At 35.2% G+C, this 24,017-nt stretch overlaps 1 protein-coding gene across 1 annotated transcript in view; it reads left to right on the forward strand.

The window, feature by feature from the left end:
• Positions 1-24,017, forward strand: part of LOC311290896 (xaa-Pro dipeptidase-like) — an 80,016-nt gene that overhangs the window by 20,435 nt on the left and 35,564 nt on the right. The window contains exons 5-8 of the mRNA XM_084409639.1: positions 5,800-5,847; positions 7,870-7,931; positions 10,475-10,519; positions 15,205-15,280. Coding sequence (XP_084265765.1) covers positions 5,800-5,847; positions 7,870-7,931; positions 10,475-10,519; positions 15,205-15,280 — 231 coding nt within the window. The remainder of the gene's footprint in view (positions 1-5,799; positions 5,848-7,869; positions 7,932-10,474; positions 10,520-15,204; positions 15,281-24,017) is intronic.

Genomic DNA, 24,017 nt, shown 5'->3' on the forward strand with positions numbered 1-24,017 from the left:
TAACTTATTGATCCTTGTTAATGTTTCAAGCTTATACTTTTTACTAGCTTAAACTACCTTATTAAAATCTAAAGTTGCATCTGTTAATATTATTTAATGGACCTGAGCTGACATGAACTAACCATGAACATTTAGCTAAGATTAATAAATAATGTAACTAGTGATGCACGATATATCGGCTACCATATCGATATCGGCCGATATATGTCGTTTTTTTTTAATTATCGTTATCGGCCTGATAAGAAAATTTGGCTGATATATTAAAGCCGATAAATAATGTATTATTTCCCTCAGCTGAGACTCTTGAGATGCGCACTGTTCAACATGATGGTTTCAAATTGCTTGAAATATGATTGGAATAATTTCAAAAAAGAACAATACAGTAAAGTGCAACGTGCAGCACATAGGCTGTATAAAATTATATTGTGAACATTATAATTGTGTGCTTGGGACATGGCTTTTAATGGTGAGACTTTTGTTTTGTAATCAGGCTCTCAAAAATTAAATACAAATTTGGATTTAAATTTATCGGTCGATATATATCGGTTTTTGGCTTTCAGCTATAACGAATTATCGGTTCTCGATATCGGCCAAAATGTTCATATCGGTGCATCCCTGAATGCAACGGATGTATTGCTCATTGTTAGTTAATATTAGGTAATGCATTTACTTACATTGACCTTATTGTAAAGTGTTACAATATAATTTAAATCACGCGTGTGTCATAGCGTTTGCTATAGTTGACGTATTTGCACAACTGCAGCTGCTTTACATTATTTCTTTGTGTAGCGATGAGTCTGTTTTATAAAAGGCCTCGTAGTTTGACTGTTTTTGCACTGGTGTCACATGATCACCCGTATGCATTATGGGTTAAACTACTTTACCACATCAGGTCAATCTCACCCACAGCCAAGCAACACATTAGCAGTTAATCTGGTATCATCACCACTACGCATCATGAAATATCAGTTTAGTTACGCCTGAACTACTTTTTAAATGCTAAATTGTTTCATGCATGGAGGGAAACAATCCTTCAGGTGTTGCTTTGTTTTGTTTTTTAAGATGGAGATGCAACAGTGCAAATGATTTAAAATCAAAAGTTGTGCATTAACATTAGTTAATTCAGTCTGAACTAACATGAACCACTGTTTTTATTAACTTAGATGAACAAAGATTAATAAATGCTGTAAAATATGTATTGTTCATTATTAGTTCATGTTATCTATCTTATGCATTAATCATAACCATAAAGAGTTCCTGAAAATGTTCCACCTTTTTATTTGCAAACTTTTGCTTTTTAAATGTTAAATTGTTTCAAGCTTGGAGGGAAAACAATCCTTCAGGTGTTGCTTTTTGTTTTTTAAGATGGAGATGCAACAATGCAAATTATATTGTGGTAACACTTTACAATAATCACATTTGTTAACATTAGTTAACATGAGTTAAAAAAACAATACTGCATTTATTAATCTTATTTCATGTTAATTTCAACATTTACTAATGCATTTTTAAAATCAAAAGTTGTGTGTTAACATTAGCTAATGCAGTCTGAACTAACAAAAGCCATTATTTTTATTAACTTAGATTAACAAAGATATATATATATAATTATTTTTGTTTTTGTGTTCATTGTTAGTTCATGTGAACTAATAATCCTAAAAGTGTTCCTGATATTTTTGCACCTTTTTATTTGCAAACCTCTGACTTTCTTTCAGAGTCATAAGTCAAACCTATGCCTGCTTACAAAATAATCAAATATTTACAGCTCTGAAACGTTAAGATGATGAACAGCTGCTGCACGCCGTCTGCATTTGTTCTACAGGTACGAGGTTTCAGTGAGTAAATCAATTATTAGGCCGTTGGTCAGTAAAGTTTAGCTAACTCTCTAATTTGTTAACATTAGTTAATGCTGTATGTTTTACAGCATTTATTATCCTTAATGTTCATGTTAGTTCACAGTTCATTGTCTAATATTAACAGATGCGACTTTTTATCTTAAAAATGTATCAGTAAATATTAAGATGCACATTAACTAAGAGTAATACATGAGTATTGTTGATTATTAGTTAGAGACTGAATAACCTTTGTAACTATATTTCTAATGTATATTTTATTTGTAAAGTGCAGTGTTACTTTACATTTGATTAGTTGCTGTGCATGAAAATCTCAAAACACTGTTTATTTCAATCGTATCTTTGTTCAGTTGTGTCTATTTGTTGCGATTGCTAATTTGTTTATTTGTTCTTTTTTAATTACTGAGTGTTTACTTGTCTTTATTAATGCTTGAAATTTATATTAGTTAGGCTTGTTGTTTTTCTATGGTATTTTTAAAACCACAGGCAAACATTCCTTGTGTAAATATTCTTTAACCTGTTGATTTTTTTTTGTTCATGATATTCAGCTACAATTAAATGTTTTGCAATAAGACTAAATATAAAGTATATAAATTATTTTTTATTTTTATTTTTATTTTAACCTTATTGGAATCGATAAGAATCGTAAACAACGATACCCAGAGGTTTTTCAGATTTTCCTTCACAGCGTTCTCTCCATATTTATGATTCATTGCAGCCTTTATCCGCTGGATCCTTCACTGGAAACCGAAAGTAACTCACTCCTGCCAAACGTTTACTCTATTCGAATTCTAGCGCTCGGGAACAATACAAGTCAACACCATTATGACTAAAAGTTTACCAAGACTTATTTCCTACTAAAGCAAGAAGGGGTTCCCTATCTTACACCCGGCTCAATGCAGCGCCGAGCGCGACGCAAGTGTGTTTTGCTAGTTTCAGCCCGACGCAGTTATCATTTTCACGTCCTACGCCGTGTTGTTTAAATAGCAAATGCATTTGTGCCCATGAGCTGCTGGTCTGAGAACGAAGTGTGTGTTCTGGCGCATTGTTGGACCGTTGCTATTTTGAGGAACAGAAATAGACTGAGCCATTGACCGACTGAAACCTGGTCTAAAATCAATGGCGCAATATTTTTTTGTTGTTATTTAAAGAGCATGTTAGTAATGTACGCCTATAGGCGGGTCCACACTCTGCTTATTAAACACACAGAGACGCACAGCAGAACATACCAAATATTTCAAATAAAAGGATTACAAAATAAAAGAGTATTATTGTGTACATAAAGATATGGTGGAATGAATCTGGCTTGTCCCGTAGATGGACTTTTACCTCGCGCACGAGCAGATCCGTTTGCGCTCTGAGATGCGTTCGGTCTTTCCACTATCAAATTCCGTCATGTAAATAGCGAATCCGCCATGGCACGAGCGCAACTGGCATTTAAAGGGAATGGGAGATGAGACTCTAATTGGTTTAACGCACGTAAATCCCAAAACACACCCATTACCCATTAAGAGAATAGAGACGACCCTTTTAGACCATGCACCGGGAGCACCGACCATTTGTCCCGTCCTTAAACTAGCAAAAAAGGATTCGGACGCGCCCTCAGTGAACTTGCGCCCTGTGCTTTAGACCATGTGCTTAGATCGTTAAAATAGGGCCCGGGGTCTGAGTCTTGAGTAAGTACTTATTTTGAATAAGAAACAAGCGCTTAAAAATTACATTCTAGATAGTATGAATGTAATCTGAACGTATACGGGTCATTAACGAATAAGGTTTTTAAAAGTGTAAAAAAATAGAATGGAGATATAACTATATTTGAAACCATTTTTTAGTTTACCTAGGTGTTAACAATAAGATTTTGTGGTTTGTACAATCAATGAACAAACCAAAAAAGTCATTCGGTTTAACCACTGATTTGAAAGTTAAAAACTGATTTGACATTGATGCTGAGATAGTATATAGTGTGTACCACAGAAGAAATATTAAATACAATTATCACTGATCTCATAAATGTAATCATTTATTGGACTGCTCTAAACACTCCAACATATTCAAGTAAAACATTGCACAGGGAAAGGAGAAAAAGAGCCTTATCTGCTGTATATTTGTATTATTGTAGTTCCTTTTAGTTATTAAAAACAATATTATGCCATTTAAATATTTACTAAATCGGTTTTACCGAATGACCTTTTGACACTTCAAAATCTTTAAAATACCTTTATATGTAGTCAAATATAATTAAAACCTTTTGGATTCAGTAAAAGAGATCAAGTTGTACTACCTTACATACTTTGGATGTTATATATTTGTTTTTTTATTATTATTATTACTTAGGACAAAAAAATGACACGTCACGTCATTGACCCATACATCATTCGCTATGTTGTGATTATCATGTGACCTACCAGCGTCAGTTGCGTCACATAGTAACATTTCACAATCAAGTAGTAGTAGGTCACCCAGGTACTCTTTTATGAGTTCTGTGAATTCGGACATACTTATTTTGTCACATACTGTTTTTCGCCTACTATATACAGTAGTAGGGAAGTATGCGATTACAGTGTTTTACTCAACAACAAAAAAACGTCAAGCGTATTCATAGCAGACTGGGAGTGGTTTGTACGGCAATACTCCCAGTGCATTATGGGTGTTGAAGTTTTCCCACCGATTTGGCAAAAGGGAAAACAACTTTTCTCTGGTCAGAAATGGTTTCGACTAGAAACTGCATAGGCAGCAAGTTTTCCTGAAAGCCCATTTTACCAGTGGTTTAATATCTGATTAGTTTTGAATGATTTTGTATACAGTATACAAGGCTGTGTTATGCTAAGGCTGGCTAATAATATAGCGGATATAGAGTTTGAACTACGACCATCAAAGCGGAGGTATAGAGTCCCCAGATTTAACAAAGTGAGGCTGAAACACTCTTTTGTGCACCAGGCTATCTTAGCATTGAACAAAAACACTTAATCAGAAATCAAGAGTATTGTGAAGGTGTTGTAGATGCATAAGTGTTGTATTGAATGCATAATGTGTGAGGTTTAAGTGGATGTCGATGTAGAATGGATGTTGGATGTTGTAAACATAGACACTGTTATGCAAGAAAATTTGACAATAAAGTATAAAAGTAAAGTAAGTATGTGTAGTCGACGCTGGCCATATCTAGTTTTGACTCCATGAGCATCTCCTGATCTGTCCCTCAGCTCATATTCTCTAGACATGGCATGTTTATAATTTGTCGGATAAGGAACGTTAAGCATCCCCCCCCCCCGCGTGGCATTAATCTGATGTTCTCGCTGGGATCATTCGTTCAGGACGGAGAGAGATGCTGAAAGCTTCATTTACTCATCAAACTGTTGTCATTGGTCAATCTGTTTTCATGACAGCTTCGATAATAGAGCCTGGACTTTCTTGAATAATTGCTTTTGCATGAACAAAACGAGATGTTTAATAATGCTTTGTGGTCCGTGCATATAAATAACAGCTTTTTTTACAGGTTTGGAGCAACATCAGGTTGAGTAATTACGTTTTTTGAAGAAATATATCCCTTTAATATTCAGCGCTGGTGTCTTCAGTATGGATTTCGGTAGAGCTTGCAGGCAGAAATGTGGATTCTGCTTAGAAATCTGCCCTGAGGTAATATAGTCTGGAGCACATAAGACAGCTCAGGTGTTCTTTCCCAGAATCCTTTGCTCTTTTTGTTCACACAGTAGAGCTGGCTGAAGATTATTGATGATTCATTCTTTCATTGGTTGACATTTAAGGTGTGTGTGAAGATGTCTGCCACCACCGCTGGTTCTTCTTTCATGAGGAAATCTCACCTCAAAGGCTATATGCTTTTGTTCATTAGTGTACCTGTCTGTGGCGTCCTGGGGTTTTCACTGGTATTCTTAGAGGCGAAAGATGTTTCGCTTAAGTTATCCACTCTAATGAAAGCTTTTCTTCACAGATTGCTGATGTGCTGAGCAAAATGAAGCCAAGTGTCCTCCTTACACTGGTAAATTCTTTCTTCTTTATTTCAAGTTTTTCAGGATGGCAACCATATCTTTTATTGTTAATTGGAGTAAATATGTATAAATATTAATGCTGTATACTTGCATTAAATACATTAATATAATGTATAAATATTAATATTATATACATGTGCATGTATGTATATTAGAGCTGCATGATTAATCGTTAAAAGATCTCAATCTCAGTTCAAACACCCATGTGATCTCATTCCTAAACAACAACGATTCACCTGTGTCTATTAAACCTTTGATAAAATCATACCGGCACATTTAGATTTGTATTGGCACTGCCAAATACAATATGGATATGAATACGGATATAAACACTGATGTCTACGGAAGCGAAAAAAAGTAAAAAAAGTAAATCACCTTTTGAAAATAGCACTGCACTTCAAATAACCATTGTATCAATTACATCGTTACACCAGTAGGTGGCGATCAGTTACATCGTTACATCAGTAGGTGGCGATCAGTTACATCGTTACATCAGTAGGTGGCGATCAATTACATCGTTACATCAGTAGGTGGCGATCAGTTACATCGTTACATCAGTAGGTGGCGATCAATTACATCGTTACATCAGTAGGTGGCGATCAATTACATCGTTACATCAGTAGGTGGCGATCAATTACATCGTTACATCAGTAGGTGGCGATCAATTACATCGTTACATCAGTAGGTGGCGATCAATTACATCGTTACATCAGTAGGTGGCGATCAATTACATCGTTACATCAGTAGGTGGCGATCAATTACATCGTTACACCAGTAGATGGCGATCAATTACATCGTTACTCCAGTAGGTGGCGATCAATTACATCGTTACACCAGTAGATGGCGATCAATTACATCGTTACTCCAGTAGGTGGCGACAAGTGACTGTTAAAAATGTATTTGTCACTGAATCATTCAGTCAAGAGATTCACTCAAAAAAAATATATATATATATCTATAGATATATATATATATATCTATATATATATCTATATATATATCTATATATATATCTTATATATATATATATATATATATATATATATATATATATATATACACACAAATTTTCACACAAACTTTCATATTAGATGTGATTAATCGATTTGACAGCACTGATATATTTTACATAAAATATATATATACAGGTGAAACTCGAAAAAAAATTGATATTGTGCAAAAGTTCATTTATTTCAGTAATTCAACTTAAAAGGTGAAACTAATATATTATATAGACTCATTACATTTAAAGTGAGATATTTCAAGCCTTTATTTGTTATAATTTTGATGATTATGGCTTACAGCTTATGAAAATTTTCAAAATTTCTGAGATTTTGAATTTGGTGTTTTCATAAGCTGTAAGCCATAATCATCAAAATTATAACAAATAAAGGCTTGAAATATCTCACTTTAAATGTAATGAGTCTATATAATATATTAGTTTCACCTTTTAAGTCATAATTTTTTTGTATTTATTATTTTATTTAAATGTTTATATCATAAATTATAATTGTATTAAATTATATTGTAATCATAATATTATTCTTAAATTATAATATAATAAAATTATTAATATAATAATGGCAATTATATATTATAATAATATTATTATATTTACATTATCAATATATTACGATTTTGTATATAGATAGATACATTTATATTTGTATGTATACCTTTTTATGATTTAACTTTTTTATATATATATATAATAATAAAAAATTTGTAAATAGTTTAGTATAAAAAAAACTAAAATTACTTTATAAATACTTTATAAATTTATATACTATAAAACTTAATAGTGTGTGTGTGTGTATATATATATATGCATGCAGTGGCCAGGGTATGTTTTCATAAGTCTCCTTCTGTTAGGAATTACAGTGAATTGTGATATTCAGACATCCAGACTGCCAGTAACAGTGTGATTTTACTTCTGTTCTATGACTCTGGATAGAGAGATAATGAGCAGGTTTAATGTCTCTGTCTCTGTGTGTGTGTGTGTGTGTGTGTAGCGGGGACTGAACACTGATAGCGGCAGCACCTGTCGTGAGGCTTCCTTTGAAGGCATCAGCCAGTGAGTTTCATCCATTATTCAGAGTTCTGTTCCTGAAACTCATTCCAGGGAAAGGAGCGCACGTGTCCTCCATGTGCTCGGATAAAAAGCCTGATGCACGGAAACACTCATAATGAGAAACATTTTGAGGGATTAGTGATTAGATCTTCACCTGTTACCTGTTACTGTAACATTTATACGTGAGAAAATATTATTTAAAATGAATGAATGTTATTGCATTAGATACAAAATTTCAAAGCAAATGTCATCGGTATTAAGAGTACAAACAAACATTAGGAGGGTTGAAATGTTAAAGTCCCCCTGTGGTGTAAATCCAGCTTTTAATGTTGTTTATGTGTCTATGTGGTGTTTTTAATGTCCTTTAAGACAAAGCATGTGTAAATTTTAGGGCTGTCCCCGACTATGGATTTTCATAGTCGAATCAGAATCGTCAAGTCTTGCCTATAGTCGACTAATAGTCGAATCATGTGTATGGGGCTGGGGCTGGGGCTGGGGGCGGGGCTTTAACATTTCAAAGCCGTGAAGTACAGAAAATCACACAAAAATATATAAGAAAATCTATACAAACATTTTGGATAATGTCAAGAAATAACATAAATAACTCCAGAAAGGCCACACTGCAGACAGGATTTATATTTCACATGCAAATCAAATTAAATCGGCTAAATTACCTGTGCGAGCAGGCTCTAAGTACAGCACAACATTGATGCACCGAAAAAATAAACAAAAATTACAAAATTAAATTAGAACAGAATATACCTTTCTAGTAAATAAAAATACAAAACGAAATAAATCAGAATTAAGTCACAAGATGAGGAGCAAATGAGTGCAAAATGCCTAAAGTGCAGGGGAACATAATATTCAAAACACAAGCCACAAATAGTTAGATTAGATAACCCTGACAGATCAATCAATAAAATTAAAATAAAGAAATTATTAAAATAACGATAGTAGCCAGAATTTTCAACGTTGTCTTTTTAACTGCAGAAACAACAATAAATGCTAATCTGGATCCGGTCTTTTTAGCTAAACATGTTCACAGCATCCACAAATCACATTAGAACCGGCTGAAAAGTTTTGAGATCACGTGTACCCTAACATTACCTGATCGAGAGAACAAATCCAGTCTTTCACTCTGTGTCCGCTGGAGTCTTTAGCGCGCGCGGATAAAATACATTCTAAAACACTTAGGCCTGGTTTCACAGACAGGGCTTAGATTAAGCCAGGATTAGGTCATAGTTCAATTAGGCGTTTAAGTAATTTTTATAAACATGCCTTAGAAAAAGGCATTACTGGTGTGCATCTTAAGACAAAACAAATGCACTGACATGTTTTAAGATCAGTCAGTGCAAGTTTCTTTCAGTTGAAATAGCTCAGATTTACATTTTAGTCTAGGACTAGACTTAAGCCTTGTCTGTGAAACCGGGGGTTAACGTGAAAAACGTTTAACAACTTAATCTCCTAAAATAGTTAAATAAAAATATGAAAACGCTTTACTATAGGAGGAACGCATTGCGTTCATATTCTGGGTTCATCACATAGTATGGTTTCTTAATAAAGTGTGTACTGTGTAACACGTTAAAGTGCCTTTTAAGCGTTTTAAAAGCTTTTTTCACGTTAAGCGTTTTAGAATGTCCCGTGGAAAACCAACTTGTTAACGTTGGCCGGCAGAAGTGCGATCATGGTTTTCCTGATGCTAAATCCAGCCTTGGAGAATATCATTTCTGATGATGTACATCCACACTTTAGATTTTCTTATCCCAGACATTGTTAAAGATGTAAATCCTTGCCACCAAGACGCTCCTCTGACGGTCACGGATTGAAAGTGAAACTTAAATCTGTCACGGGGTGTTTGGATTTATTCACGCACGTTAAAAAATATTTATTAAAAGCTTCTTTCTTTGCACATTTTTATATACAGCATTATCATAATAGGCTGAATATTAACGTATTGACAGAAAACCGGTAGTTCTATGTGAAATCAGACACTGAGCGCCCTCATATAGCCGAAGTGGCATGATCCTCGTTTCATAACAGCTCTGCGAAGATTCGACCGTGAGATCGGTAGTCGAATCAGGCTGCTCCTATCGAAGCATCGAATCTTCGACTATTCGGGGTCACCCCTAGTAAGTTCATAAGTCGACACCATTAAAACTGTAGTGAATCAAAGACAGTCTCAAAAACACACTTTGAAATCGCTGGTGTTTCTGACGTCACAAACTACCTTGTAACCAATCAGATCAACGTGTGATCGTCAACCAGTGGCTCTCTGAGCTGAGTGAATGAGTGGAGGCGGGGCTCATTTGCATATTCATAGAACCATGCATACTAAATGAGGCAAGGGTGTCGAGTTACATTCAAGATATTTTAAGTCATAAAGATTTTATTTTTTTTCAAGGAAAAAACTCTGAAATATGTCATTTTTGGGATCAAAGACGAGTTTTAAGGGATACAGTGATTGACTACAGGGGGACTTTAAACTAATAAATGCCATGTTGGAAATGAAGACATATTTTCATGTTGTTTTGATCATGTTATTGCAGGTTTCAGGTGAATAATTCCCTGCTGCACCCTGTGATTGTGGAGTGGTGAGTGTCATTTAAATCACACACATTTGATCCGTTTAACACTGTGTGTTTCACACGATTTAGACGTTTGTTCTGCATCCAATGCATGATTGATGTCTTAATAACTAAAGCACAAAACCTGCGCTCGTTACTAAAGTCCAATTAACAAAATCAAAGCAAGTTTGTCAGTTACTCCAATTAGCAAACGTTTGATCACCGATGAAAGATAAACTAGAGGGCAATTACTGGCGCTTCATTACTGGTGAAGTTTGTTTCATCTCTTTGTGTTTTGCTTGTCATTGCATCTTAAGTTTGTTTCATAATGTGTTTGAGAAAGCTTGTTTAATCACTCTTGTATTTAATTAGCGGAGCATCATTAAGCATTCAGACACTACTGAAAGCGGATTGCTTCATTATATTAATCTTCATATAAGGTGAATTTCTGTCGGGAAAATTGATATTCAACAAATTGTTTACTGATATAGGTGGTGAATTATTGATAGATTTGATCAGTGGTTTAGAAAAGAGCTGGTTTCCATCAAAAACACACTTTTTGTTCAGCAGCACGACTGTTTTCAACACTGATAATAATCATAAATGTTTCTTGAGCATCAAATCATCATATTAGAAAATAGGAATAAATTACATTCTTAAGTAGATCCAAACAGAAAACAGTTTTATTAAAGGGCTGGTATAATGCCCTTTTCACAAGATGTAAAATAAGTCTCTGATGTCCCCAGAGTGTGTGTGTGAAGTTTCAGCTCAAAATACCCCACAGATATTTGTATATAGCATGTTAAAGTTGTCGCTTTTTGAGGGTGAGCAAAAACAGACTGTTTTTGTGTCTGTCCCTTTAAATGCAAATGAGCCGCTGCTCCCGGCACAGGGGGCGGAGCTTCAAGAGCTTGTGTCCTTTTACCTCACACACACACGCACTGAAAACGTTTAGCCTTTTATGTTCAAACCGAAGTCAGACAATAATGGAGAGACTCAAGAAGAAGTGACAACATGTAGAAGCAACAGGACATTTCTGAATGGTTAGTTGATGAATTTATGAAGCTGATGTGTAGTTATCTTCTAGTCATTGATTAGCATATGCTGTCTTGATAATCTATAAATCGTGTTCAGGGGGTGGGGTTTATGTAAATTCTAGGGTTGGTGATGTCACTAACCCGGGAGGAATGTGGTGTAGTCTCTACCAGCCGTTTGTTGTAGTCCTTAAAAAGGGATTTCTGTAAAAGCAAATATCTCCCTTTGCTTTGAGCTTTGAGCGTTGTAACTTTGCAGATGTTGTTTATGCTCACACAGCAACATTACACACTAACTAGAGTTAGAAAAGTCAAATCATATTCAACCACCCCTTTAAATTGTAATCATATTTCACTGTTTTACAGTAAATGCAAATCTTATCAACTAAACGTCTAATTTCAATCAATCAAGTAAAAAAGTAAATGCCCTTTATTTTCCGAAACAAACATTATTTACTGATACGGCTGGTGAATTACTGATATATTTCCATGAGTTAGTCAGTCTGTGGTCAGTGTGTTTAGAAAACTGGTTCCCATCAAACAAATATTCAACAAATGGAATTCAGACAAAATGCTCTTTATTGAGAGGCTCGTGAAACGCTTGAGCTCGTCTCAGCAGAACCAGACGGTCATGACCGAGAGCTCTTCACTCTCACGCCGCTCGACCACATCACTAACAATGTGCCATCAATCACTCTCTCTCTCTCTCTCTCTCAATTCAATTCAGTTCAGAAAGCTTTATTGGCATGACAAAAAAAATACATTTTGTATTGCCAAAGCATCAAAACAACATAGAAAGGATTTAGAACATTTAGTACAAAAAAAGGTTGAACAGTTTATAGAACATTTCAGAATTCTGTGAACAATTTAGAAGTGTGTAAGTGTATCTCTCTCTCTCTCTCTCTCTCTCTCTCTCTCTCTCTCTCTCTCTCTCTCTCTCTCTCTCTCTCTCTCTCTCTCTCTCTCTCTCTCTCTCTCTCTCTCTCTCTCTCTCTCTCTCTCTCTGTCTCTGTCTCTCTCTCTCTCTCCCTCTCTCCCTCTCTCTCTCTCTCTCTCTCTCTCTCCCTCTCTCTCTCTCGGCAGGTCTGTAAGGCCTGTGTAATGGTCTTCGTGCTTCTCTCGCTGTCGTGTGCATTAGCTTCCCTCCTCTATTACTCGCTGGAAAGCGGCTCATTACGGTCGCCTGCTAACTTTGTCGCTTCCTTCTCTTCCTCACCTTCACTTATCACCCAAAAGATTTCCAGAGAGAATTTGCCGTCTGCTTCTCCACGTGTTTCCGTCACTGGAGAAACAGCCTAAGATGGTCATCTCGTCCTATAGCTTTTGAGCTGGTCGACAGGGCAAAATAAACCAGCTTCGTGTCCGACTGAGACCAGACAAACACCCTAGGCTGACACCTTTCTGCAGGCTCAAATCAGTTTAGACAAGTAAATATCCTTTATTCTCCAAAACAATTATTTTCTGATATAGATGGTGAATTATTGATAGATTTGCATAAAGTATGTGATCAAAAAAGCTGGTTTCCATCATAATTTGTGGATTGAAAGACACTTTTTGTTCAGCAGCACAACTGTTCAACACTGATAATAATCATAAATGTTTCTTGAGCATCAAATCATCATATTAGAGTGATTTCTGAAGGATCATGTGACACTGAAGACTGGAGTAATGATGCTGAAAATTCAGCTTTGATCACTGGAATAAATTACATTTGACAATATATCCAAACAGAAAACAGTTATTTAAAATTGTTATAATATTTCTCACACTACTTTTACTGTAAATGCAAATAAACTTGGTGAGCAAGTCTTACGAACCCTAAACTTTGGATTGATAATCAATCTAGACAAGTAAATACCCTTCATTTTCTGAAACAAACATTATTTACTAATATCTCCATGAGTTAGTAAGTCTGTAAGTGCTTTTAGAAAAGCGGGTTCCCATCAAAAATAGTGGTTGAAAGTAAAACTGCATTCACAGCCTGATTTGCTTCTGAAATCTGGTGTACTTCTGCTTTATACTGATATATCTGAGCTGAGATATTGATAGTGATGTCAGCTGAAAAACTTATGAAAAACGAAGATAAAAAAATATATTTATTTCAAATAACTTGCACTGATGAATTATTCACAGACCGGGAACATGCATTAAAAAATAAACAGTGTCAATATTGACTGATCAAGGCGTTCACACAAACAACACGAGTTGTCAAATCAGACGAATAAATGTGTTTAACATCAGTCCTCATTCTGTTTAACAAACCCTATATTTACTGTAGAATTCCTGATGAACGAGATCCCGTGATCCGTGAGTTAAACGTTCAGTGCTCTGGAATAGAGATGCTGATAAAAATCACATGGCTGATCGTAACCATGGGTTACCGCTCTCGTGTGTGTGTGTGTGTGTGTGTGTGTGTGTGTGTGTGTGTGTGTGTGTGGTGTTATATTTAGACGTGTTATTAGTAAGTTGGCACATTCACACTGAGTCATAGGAGGTGATGTCAAGATACTTCAGTAATGCAGACGGCATCATTAAGACACAAACGAAGATGCTCGACAGGAATAGACAGAGGAGGTGAAGAAAACACTCGAACGAGAGACGAAGTGCTGATTTCCCTGACGTCAGTCCCGCTGAGTTTAGCAGAGATGTTCAGTTCTTCATTAAACTTCCTGATCCGGATGAGCCCGTGTACATGCGGGACACACGCTCCCTTTCAAACGTTTGTGGTCAGTGAGATTTAAAAAGAAACTGATACTTTTATTCAACAAGGACACATTTAAAAAGATCAAATGAGATGTTACATGCTTGTTTATAATGTTACAAAAGATTCTGTTTCAAATAAATGCTGTTCTATTGAACTTTCTATTCATCAAAGAATCCTGAAAAACAAAGTAAATCTCGGTTTCCACAAAAATATGAACCGTTTTCAACACTGATAATAATCATAAATGTTTCTTGAGCAGCAAATCATCATATTAGAGTGATTTCTGAAGGATCATGTGACACTGAAGAAGGAATAAATCACACTTTACTATATATTCACATAGAAAACATACCACAAATATTAAATGCATAAAATTATAATGAGAACATTATAATTGTGTGTTCGGACTTTTAATGGTTAGACTTTTGTTGTTGTGATCAGGCTCTCAAAACTTATATGAAAATTTGGATTTAGATTTATCGGCCAATATATCGGTTATCGGCTTTCGAATATAAAGAATTATCGATATCGGTCAAAATGTTCATATCAGTGCATTCCTAATTTGTACTGAAAAGCAAGATAAAATGTGAGTAAAAGTAAGAAAATCATTTTTGCAGTGTAACGTATCTCACATATGACCTCAAATTGCATCCAGAAGACCCATTTTCAAATCACACTTTACTATATATTCACATTGAAAACATACCATAAATATTAAATGGTAATAATATATATATATTTTTTAAAATCTGGTATTTTTGTTCAAATAAATGCAGCCTTGGTGAGTTTTACCAACCCCAAACTTTGAAAAGTAGTGTGAACGCATCCGTCGAACTCTGCATTATTGTATTAAAGTTGTCCACCAGTTTTTAAGTTGTATCACTGTAACGTACAGCCTCTTATTGCTTTAAGATGTTATATCTTCATATGCACATGAATATATTCTGATCATCTCTGTCTCTGTGTGTCTGTAGTCGTCTGCTAAAGACGGACATGGAGCTGGAAGTCCTGCGCTACACCAACCGCATCTCCAGTGACGCCCACAAAGAGGTAAAACATCTGTGTGTTTCACGTCCACAAAGCTCAACGCACGTTTATTAATGAGTTAGTTAGTTACATGCCCTAAATGCATGCTTAAAAAAAAAAGCATATAAACTTATTTTTCAAAGTTAAGCAGACTTTAGATGATTGGTAGCATCATAAGCCTTCTATGATCTCCTTGTGCTTTTGATGTTTTGGGAAGCGCAGCAGTGTTTTACAGTGAATAGTCTAGTGTGTTGTGTGTAGTAAACTCTTGATGTGCAGCTTCCAGAATCTTAAACCTCGTTTGATCACTATCTAGGCCAGCATTGCATTTATCCTTCACTGGGACAAGGCAATACCAGAATGCTAAACAGTTGATATTTCAGCTCAGAAACCTGCAGTCCATCTTCACTATACAGTAAATGGAAGATTAATAAAATAGATGATTGTGTGCATTTCATGCTTATCATGATGGCCGTAATTTAAGAAATGGTCAAATGAGGAGCAGAGCTTTATAAACTGTAAAAAAAAAAACAAAAAAAAAAACATTTTCTATTACAAATATCTAAACATTCTTAAATCGAGATGTATTTACTTGAGAAGCAAAATGACTGAATATATTATTTCTGAAAAAATGCATCAAAATTAAGTGAGTTTTTGATCAATTAAAACAAGAACAGATGTTTGCCAATGGGGTCAGAAACATATTCTTGGTTTCCCTTTGAATTAAGATTATTGTTCTGACCCCATTGGCTGATATTTGTTCATGTTTTAAGCACAAACTCACTTAATTTTGATGCGTTTTTCAGAAAACAAGACTAAATATCATCATAATAATAAGTAATTTTGCCTGTCAAGTAAATGTATCTTGATTTAAGAATTTGTATGTATTCGTATTAGGCATGCCATGCACAATATATCGGCCACCACATCGGTATCGACCGATATATGTTCATTTTCAATGTTATTGTTAAGAAAATCTGGCCGATATATATTAAAGACAATAAATAATGGATTGTTTCCTTCAGCTGAGACACTTCAGATGCGCACTGATCAACATGATGGTTTTGAATTGCTTGAAATATGATTGAAATCACTTCAAAAATGGAAAATGCAGTTCAGTACAACATGCAGCACAAGTCTGTCATATCGGCTGCATACAATGAGAACATTATAATTGTGTGTTGGGAATTTTAATGGTAAGACTTTTGTTTTTGTAATCAGGCTCTCAACAATTATATGAAAATTTGGATTTAGATTTATCGGCCAATATATCGGTTATCGGCTTTCAAATATAAAGAATTATCAATATCGGTCAAAATTTTCGGTAACACTTTATAACAACTCCACGCTACTAATCATTAGTTAAGCATTAGTAAACAGTTAATTCATTTATAAATATTTAAAATACATTAATGAGCAGTTTATAAATACAGCTATAAATGCTTTATTCTTGTTTTAAACACATATCTATAATGCGTTTAATAATTGTATTATGGTCAGTTAACTATTTCTGTGAGCTCATCTAAAGTGAGGACTAGTTATGCCTTGTAAAGCATTTATAAAGGAGATTTAAAGGCTGTTAAATATTTGTATGTTCTGTATCACTGTGTGTGTGTGTTTCCTTTTTCTGTTTAGAAGATAACCGAGTCTATAAATCTCCTTTATAAATGATTTACAAGGCATAACTAGTCCTCACTTTAGATTAACTTACAAAAATAGTTAACTGACCACTACTAAATGCTTTATAACTACCTGAATTGACTACATTTACTTACACTAAAGTGATCTTATGAATCACTGACAACTCCCAAATAACTGCTTTGTAAATAATGCTATACTTCATTTAGAAAGGATAAATTGATCACTAATAAAGTATGAAAATACAATTATTAAACACATTATATATATAGCTTCTAAATCAATAATAAAGCATTTATAGCTGTATTTCTAAATTGCTTATTAATGTCTGCTTTATAAATTATGAATTAACTGTTTACTAATGCTTTTATTATAAAGTGTTACCAAATTTTCATATCAGTGCATCCCCAATTTGTACTGAAAAGCAAGATAAAATGTAAGTAAAAGTAAGAAAATCATTTTTGCATCCAGAAGACCCATTATATCTACACTGTACAAAATATCACTTCATTATATTTAGTTTCTTTTTTCCATGGGCTGGTTTGAGTTTTACTTGCTTCCCAAAAGCCGAGCCAATTCAAATACAATGGACAAATCATTTAGACAAATCAAGTTTAGTGAAGTTAAATTAAGTTTAGTTTATTAAAATCAAAATGATTATTTTTTTCTACAGTGTAGTTTACCTAACAGTTCCTTATTGAATCAGATGCTGAAACAATACAAACAAAAAAATAATGCAATCAGGGCACAATTTGCTCTTGTAAATTACTTTCTAAAGTGTCGATCTGTGTCATTAATCATGCAACGCACGCCGCTCTCATAATGTATATTATTCCGCTCCGCCTCCAGATGAACGCAGACTCCTGATATATGCGCTGTTAGACGGTATTTATTAAGGGAACATGACGTTTCAAATGCACGGCAGTCGAGCGGCCGACGTGGATAAAACTCTGAGGGACTCAAAATAATTTAATAACCCGAGATTGATGGTGCTGCTTCGTGGCAGAATAAGTTCCTGATACCCAGTAATGAATAAAAAGCCTTTTTAAGAGTGTTGGATATTAATGGGCCAGTCTGTGGTTTGTACATGAATTAATACTGTGTGTTTAAGCTAAGATCATATTTATCATAGTAACGGCTGGCTTTAACACTGATCGTTACATCACGAGGGTTTCTGAACATCGATTCATGTCGCAGTTATTGAGAGATTTCCACACAACACGACTCTTTGGGAAACAGATTGTTCTTAATGGAATAGATCACTCATAAATTATACTTCTGTCATTATTTACTTCACTTAAATCATGTTGTTTTAAAACCTTAAGCTTTTGAAACAATTGTTTTTATAGCTGGATAATAAAGACTTACACTAAAAAATACACTAAAAAATGGGTAACTCTTTACTTTAAGCCTTTATATGTAATGCATTATAAAAGTATTTATTGCACCTTATAATAGTTTCATGAATAATTGTAAATAGTTTACATTATAATGCTTAGAAAGTATAGTGCATTAAAACGCATGAGAAACAACCAATGCAAGTTTTATAATGTATTTTAACTTTGATTACAATTATTTATGAAAAGATATGATGCACTCTAATGTACATTATGAATAACTTTCTCATGCATTATAGATAAAGGCTTTACTTCTGGTTACACTTTACTTTAAGGCGTTGTATATAATGCATTATAAAAGTGTTTGCCTTATAATGCATTGTACGATCTCATGAATAACTGTAAGCCGTTATAATGCATTATAATACTTATCTATTTATTGTGACACTGAAACGAATCTGTGAATGAATGAATCTGCAAATATTACAATGCATTTATCAGGTATTTATGCAAATATAAAAAAATGCATTATAACGTACATTCTGAATACCTTTATAATGCATTATACATAAAGGCTTTAAGTAAAATCATACAGAAATGTTTTAACATAAACTGAAATAGTATTCTCTTGTAAAACACTCCAATAATCTTTATTTTTTTTACAGCGTATGGACTGTTTTTGTCATACTTTAATTATGCATTTATGTCCTTTTTTGGAGCTTGACTGAATTTTCAGAATTCCTCTTTTATAACCCCCCAAAAAATTAATAAATCATACAGGTCTCGATCGACGTGAGCGTGAGAAATTTTCATTTTTGGGTGAACTCTTCCTCTAACACTGCTGAAAAAGATTTCCATCTCCGTCATTAGTGTTCAGGATTCAGCCACGTGTGTAGACGGCATTGTAGAAGCGCAGTGAACGCTTGTCCTTGCATTATCTGAAGAAAATAACCTCAGCACCTCATCAAATGGAGAATGGCCTTGGCGGACCGGGTCGATCCTCGGTTGAAGGTCTCGAGGACCGGTTTTGCGGCTCCTTTGAGCTCTCGTTTCCAGCAACGAAGGCCTCGGCACATATTAACACACATAGGTCTTCATAAGTGCCAGTGTTAGCCATGAACATCTCACGCCTGTAACCTCTCGTCTTCCTTTATTACTGGATATTCAGTTTAAGAGGGACATGAGTCACGGCCACAATGGGAACAAATTGTTTTTTGAATGGCGAAATGAGGAACGAGGGATATGGAAGAGTTCACTGTACGGCCACGAGAAACCAAGAGTTTAGACGAGGGTTGAGAATCTAAATCTATTTTTTATTTAGAATCGCTTCCATTTTTTATGACATTCGGTTCCGCTAATGGTTGTGGAGCGTCTCTGTCCGTGTGCTGATGTGGAGGGAGCAACGTTTCCAGAGATCTTTCTTCCTCAGAACTCTAAAAGAATCATCAATAGAAGCTTTAATCGTTACCATTATATCGCCCCTATTATGCAATTTTGGATATTCCCTTTCATGCAGTGTGTAATAGAGTAATAGTGTGTGAATGTTAAAGTTCTGCAAAGTTTCACAGATCAAAGTGCAGATAAATGGCATTTTTGTCTCCCAAAAGAAAGAAGTGTAAGAATTGAGAAAATAGAAAGCGCCGGACGGTCTGGTTGAAGAGCGATCAGACCCTGAGAGGACAGAGGACCTCTCTGGAAATTAACATTTGAACTCCTCCTCGTGCGCTATCGAGACCTCCGAGTCATCCTAATCTACATCTCATTCCCTCATCCCTCCCTCTCTCTCTCATGCTCAGATCACCTGAATTCACCCAAGAAAATGTATAGTTTAATGTGAACGATTATCATCGAGTATTGTACATTTTGGTATCATTTGAAATGTCTCAGTGCGACTGGTACAAATGTCTCATTTCCAAATAAGTAAAACAAAAGGTAATAAGGTTTTTAAGAGTTTAGCGATGTGTCGTCAGTAATTCCATTCTCACTTGTAACTAATTAGCATAATGCCAGCCTGTGGTCTTGATTGGCTCAGCAGCGTCTCTTAGCTCCGCCCTCAAACACTGTAGTGTATCTGAGACTGGGAGAGTTTGGTTCGTGTTGTTCGTGTCGAGAAGACGCTGTTTTCTGAGATTGATACGGTAAAACCCACGCCATCGTCACTGTTCGTATCACTGTGATCAAGAGCTGAGATTCAGATATGATAATGAGCGTTTGCTTTCTGACCAATCACAGCAGAGCAGCTCTCAGAGAGGCGGAGCTTAGAGAGACTGAGTCCTTGATGGAAGCGTTTCAGACACTGAGAGAAAAGAGCTGATGCTGCAATTACAGTATATGATGATAAAATGTGTGTTTTTTGACCTTGGATGAATGTAAACCTGTAGGAGACCCCAGAAACAAAATTAGGAACCTTTAAAATAGCACACTTTAAGTGAAATAAAAACCTTGAGTCCCAAGGAATCAAGTGGTGTTCCTGGAGTTAGTCATCTTTTTTTAGTTATTTTCAGTTTCGTCTTCATTAACATATTTTGTTAATTAATATTTCAGAGGTTGTCTGAAAAATTAATGTGTTCTTTCTTAGTTTCATGCATGGTCTAAAATGCTTGTCGGCTCGATTTAACAAGGTGAGGATGTCGGTGAGGATCTCAGAACACATTCTGGATGAGTTTTCTCCTCTTTCTCTCTCCGGAGCTTTGACTGAATGTCATATTTCACTCAAAAATGGACATTATTTTTCTTTTGAGAATCTCAGTGGGCCTTAAAATAGGCTCCAGTTTCTTTAAGCAAAACATGACTGTCTTTATTTTTGGGGGGTGAAATGTGAGCTGTTCCTGACGGGTTACGTGAGATCCATCTGAATGTGCAGCGGTCTGTCAGTGATGCTTACAGAAGCAAGTTTTGCTAGTTTGAAATGTAAATGACCGACTTAAATGCTGATTTTGTCTTTGCGTTGAGGAGAGCTGAGGCGAACGAAGATTAAGAGTTCAGCTCCAGTCCAGAGGCTTTTACTGTTTAATTGAGTCTGACAAGAGCGGACAGCATTTATTTGACCTTTAACCTTACAGATATGAATAATGGACTATATGCAGATGTGGTTTCGAGCATGTAGGGAATGGTGCTAATAATGCCAGAGTCAATGGTTCGATTTTCAGCTTCAATGCACTGCAAGTTGCTCTGAATAAAGGCAAAATGCCAAAATGCATAATGTAAATTTCTGAAGAGAAACTAACATCTTGATGTTCTGTATCAGTTTAGAGATGCTTGAAATGCAATGGTTATATATCATATCAAATAACATTTGTTTTTTCAATCAATCAAGCATTTTTATATTTGATCCCACACATATAGTGCAGTTTCATTAACTCTATTCAGACAAGACTAGTTTAGGAGGATGTCAACATAGTCAATTCATGTTTTTCTGGCATATTATAGCAAATACAGTGCATTAGTGCGCCCTTTTTTTTAGCGGCGCTGGTTCTGGAAGTGTATCTTCCATTCCTTTTTCCCTTAGGGATTTAAAAAAGGTCTTAATGAAAGCGTTATAAGCCATGAACCAAACCAGCTAGCTACGAAGAGATTCACAACACTACCAACTTTGATTTGAAGCAAAAAAGTTTTTTTTAAATCAGACAAAAATATAAAGGCACAAGACTGTGTACTAAACGGCTTTATTGAGGGAAAGAACTACAATCCCATGAAGCACTGCAGACAGCATAATAGAATTAAAAATGATGTAGGTATATAAAACGAAGTATTTTGTGAGCGTAGCGAGATCAACTTGATTACATTCGCAGTGCTTTACTAGAGTGGGCGGAGCTAAAGAGCTCTACTCACCTCTGATTGGTGTAATTGTCTGCACAGCATCATGGGTAATGTAGTTTTTCGCCAGGAATTCCACTGATAAACATGATTATTTTAAAACTAAGCTGAAATAATGCAGACTGACAGCTTCAACAGAATCAAATACCATCGATTAACAACCACGTAGCTCGCAGTAAGCCTGTCTTTAAAGGTTTAAAAGTTGTTGTTAAAAATCAATTTCACTATAGAGGAAAATGTATTGAGTTTTTGCTTCTGAAACTAGACTATTTCACCTGTGGTTCCTCTGCTAACTTGGGATTGAGGTGATTTTAACCAAAGCAACTTGCTTTGCATTCAAGATATAGATTTTATCGGTTTATGCCTTGTAATCAAACCCATGTTCTCTTTAAAATAGGCATGCATTACATTAGATTCTTTAATTGTAACTCATTTAGAGTAATCTAGAAAGCGAATCCCATCCGAATACTGCTACTAACTGATTCAATTCATTTTGTTTTAATAGATTGTTCCTGGTACACACGATTTGTAGCCTTGAACAATTCACTAGTATTTCTGCTCACAGCTGCATTAGTTTACTGTATGAATTGCATTGGGTTTCTTGTCGCTTGTAGAAACTCTGACCTTGTGCCCTGCTTTCTTTGTGTTTTTTTTACATGCCTTTAACCCTCTTAATGTTTCTGACTAGATGCATCAGAACACTGGACCTTTTTTTATTCTTAATGAGTCATTTATATTCAGCACAGGAAGAACTTATAGGGACCAATGAGAAGTTAGCATGAGCGTGTCTATCCTCTCGCGGGACGTCATTAAAGCCCAGCGCTCGACACCTGATCCGCTCATTCCCGTCATTCCCAAACTCCCAGCGCATCCAGGTGATCTTTCTCAGGAGACTCTGAGCGTTTAATGCAGCGCGAGACGAGACAAGTTGTCATTTTTTGCTCCTCCTCGCTCTCTTTTCTCAGAATGATACAGTAAAAATGGTGATATTGTGAAATATTATTACAATTTCAAATAACCATTTTCTATTTGAATGTGTCTAATGAAACTAAACTCGGGATGTAGGAGATAACGACACTAAAAAGTGTAGTGTTTTTGAAAGAAGTCTCTTCTGCTCACCAAGGCTGCATTTATTTGATAAAAAATACTGTAAAAATTGTGAAATATTATTAGAATTTAAATCAGCTGTTTTCTATGTGAATATATAATAAAGTGTAATTTATTCCTGTGATCAAAGCTGAATTTTCAGCATCATTACTCCAGTCTTCAGTGTCACATGATCCTTCAGAAATCACTCTAATATGATGATTTGATGCTCAAGAAACATTTATGATTATTATCAGTGTTGATTTTTGAGGAAACCATGATATATATAATTTTCTCAGGATTAGAATAGAATCTTTGTTACATTTTGTAACATTTCTGTCACTTTCGATCAGTTGAATGTGTCCTTGCTGAATAAAAGTATCAACTTCTTAATACTTAGCAATATTTAGATTATACAGTGTTTTTTACATTTTTACATGAAATTATGCAGACTTGATTTACTGCTCAAAAAACATTTATGATTATCAATGTTGAAAACTTTGCTTCAGATTATTTGTATACAGACCGTGATGCATTAAGAACTCATTTCATTTCTTTGAAATATAATCCTCTGTAACATTATAAATCTCTTTAGTCACTTAAACAGTTGAATGCATCCTAGCTGAAAGCTATTCTTCTTCTTTTTTCATATTCTTTATTCCTATAAGTATCATATTGCCTGTGTCACCCAACACTCCACCATTATTTGAAACAACCTGATCTCCACGTGCTCCCGGGGATCCTTCAGTGCTGCTGTGACTCAGACTCCCGATTAAAATAAAAGCTTCCTAACCTGCAATCATCAAACAGCCCCTCTAATCCGCCCTCGACACACACTCGCACTCGTTCCTCTCCGCCGCGCTGGAAATGACTGTTATCTCATC

This window comes from Rutilus rutilus (assembly GCF_951802725.1).
Source record: "Rutilus rutilus genome assembly, chromosome: 5".
Taxonomy (NCBI): Eukaryota; Metazoa; Chordata; class Actinopteri; order Cypriniformes; family Leuciscidae; genus Rutilus; species Rutilus rutilus.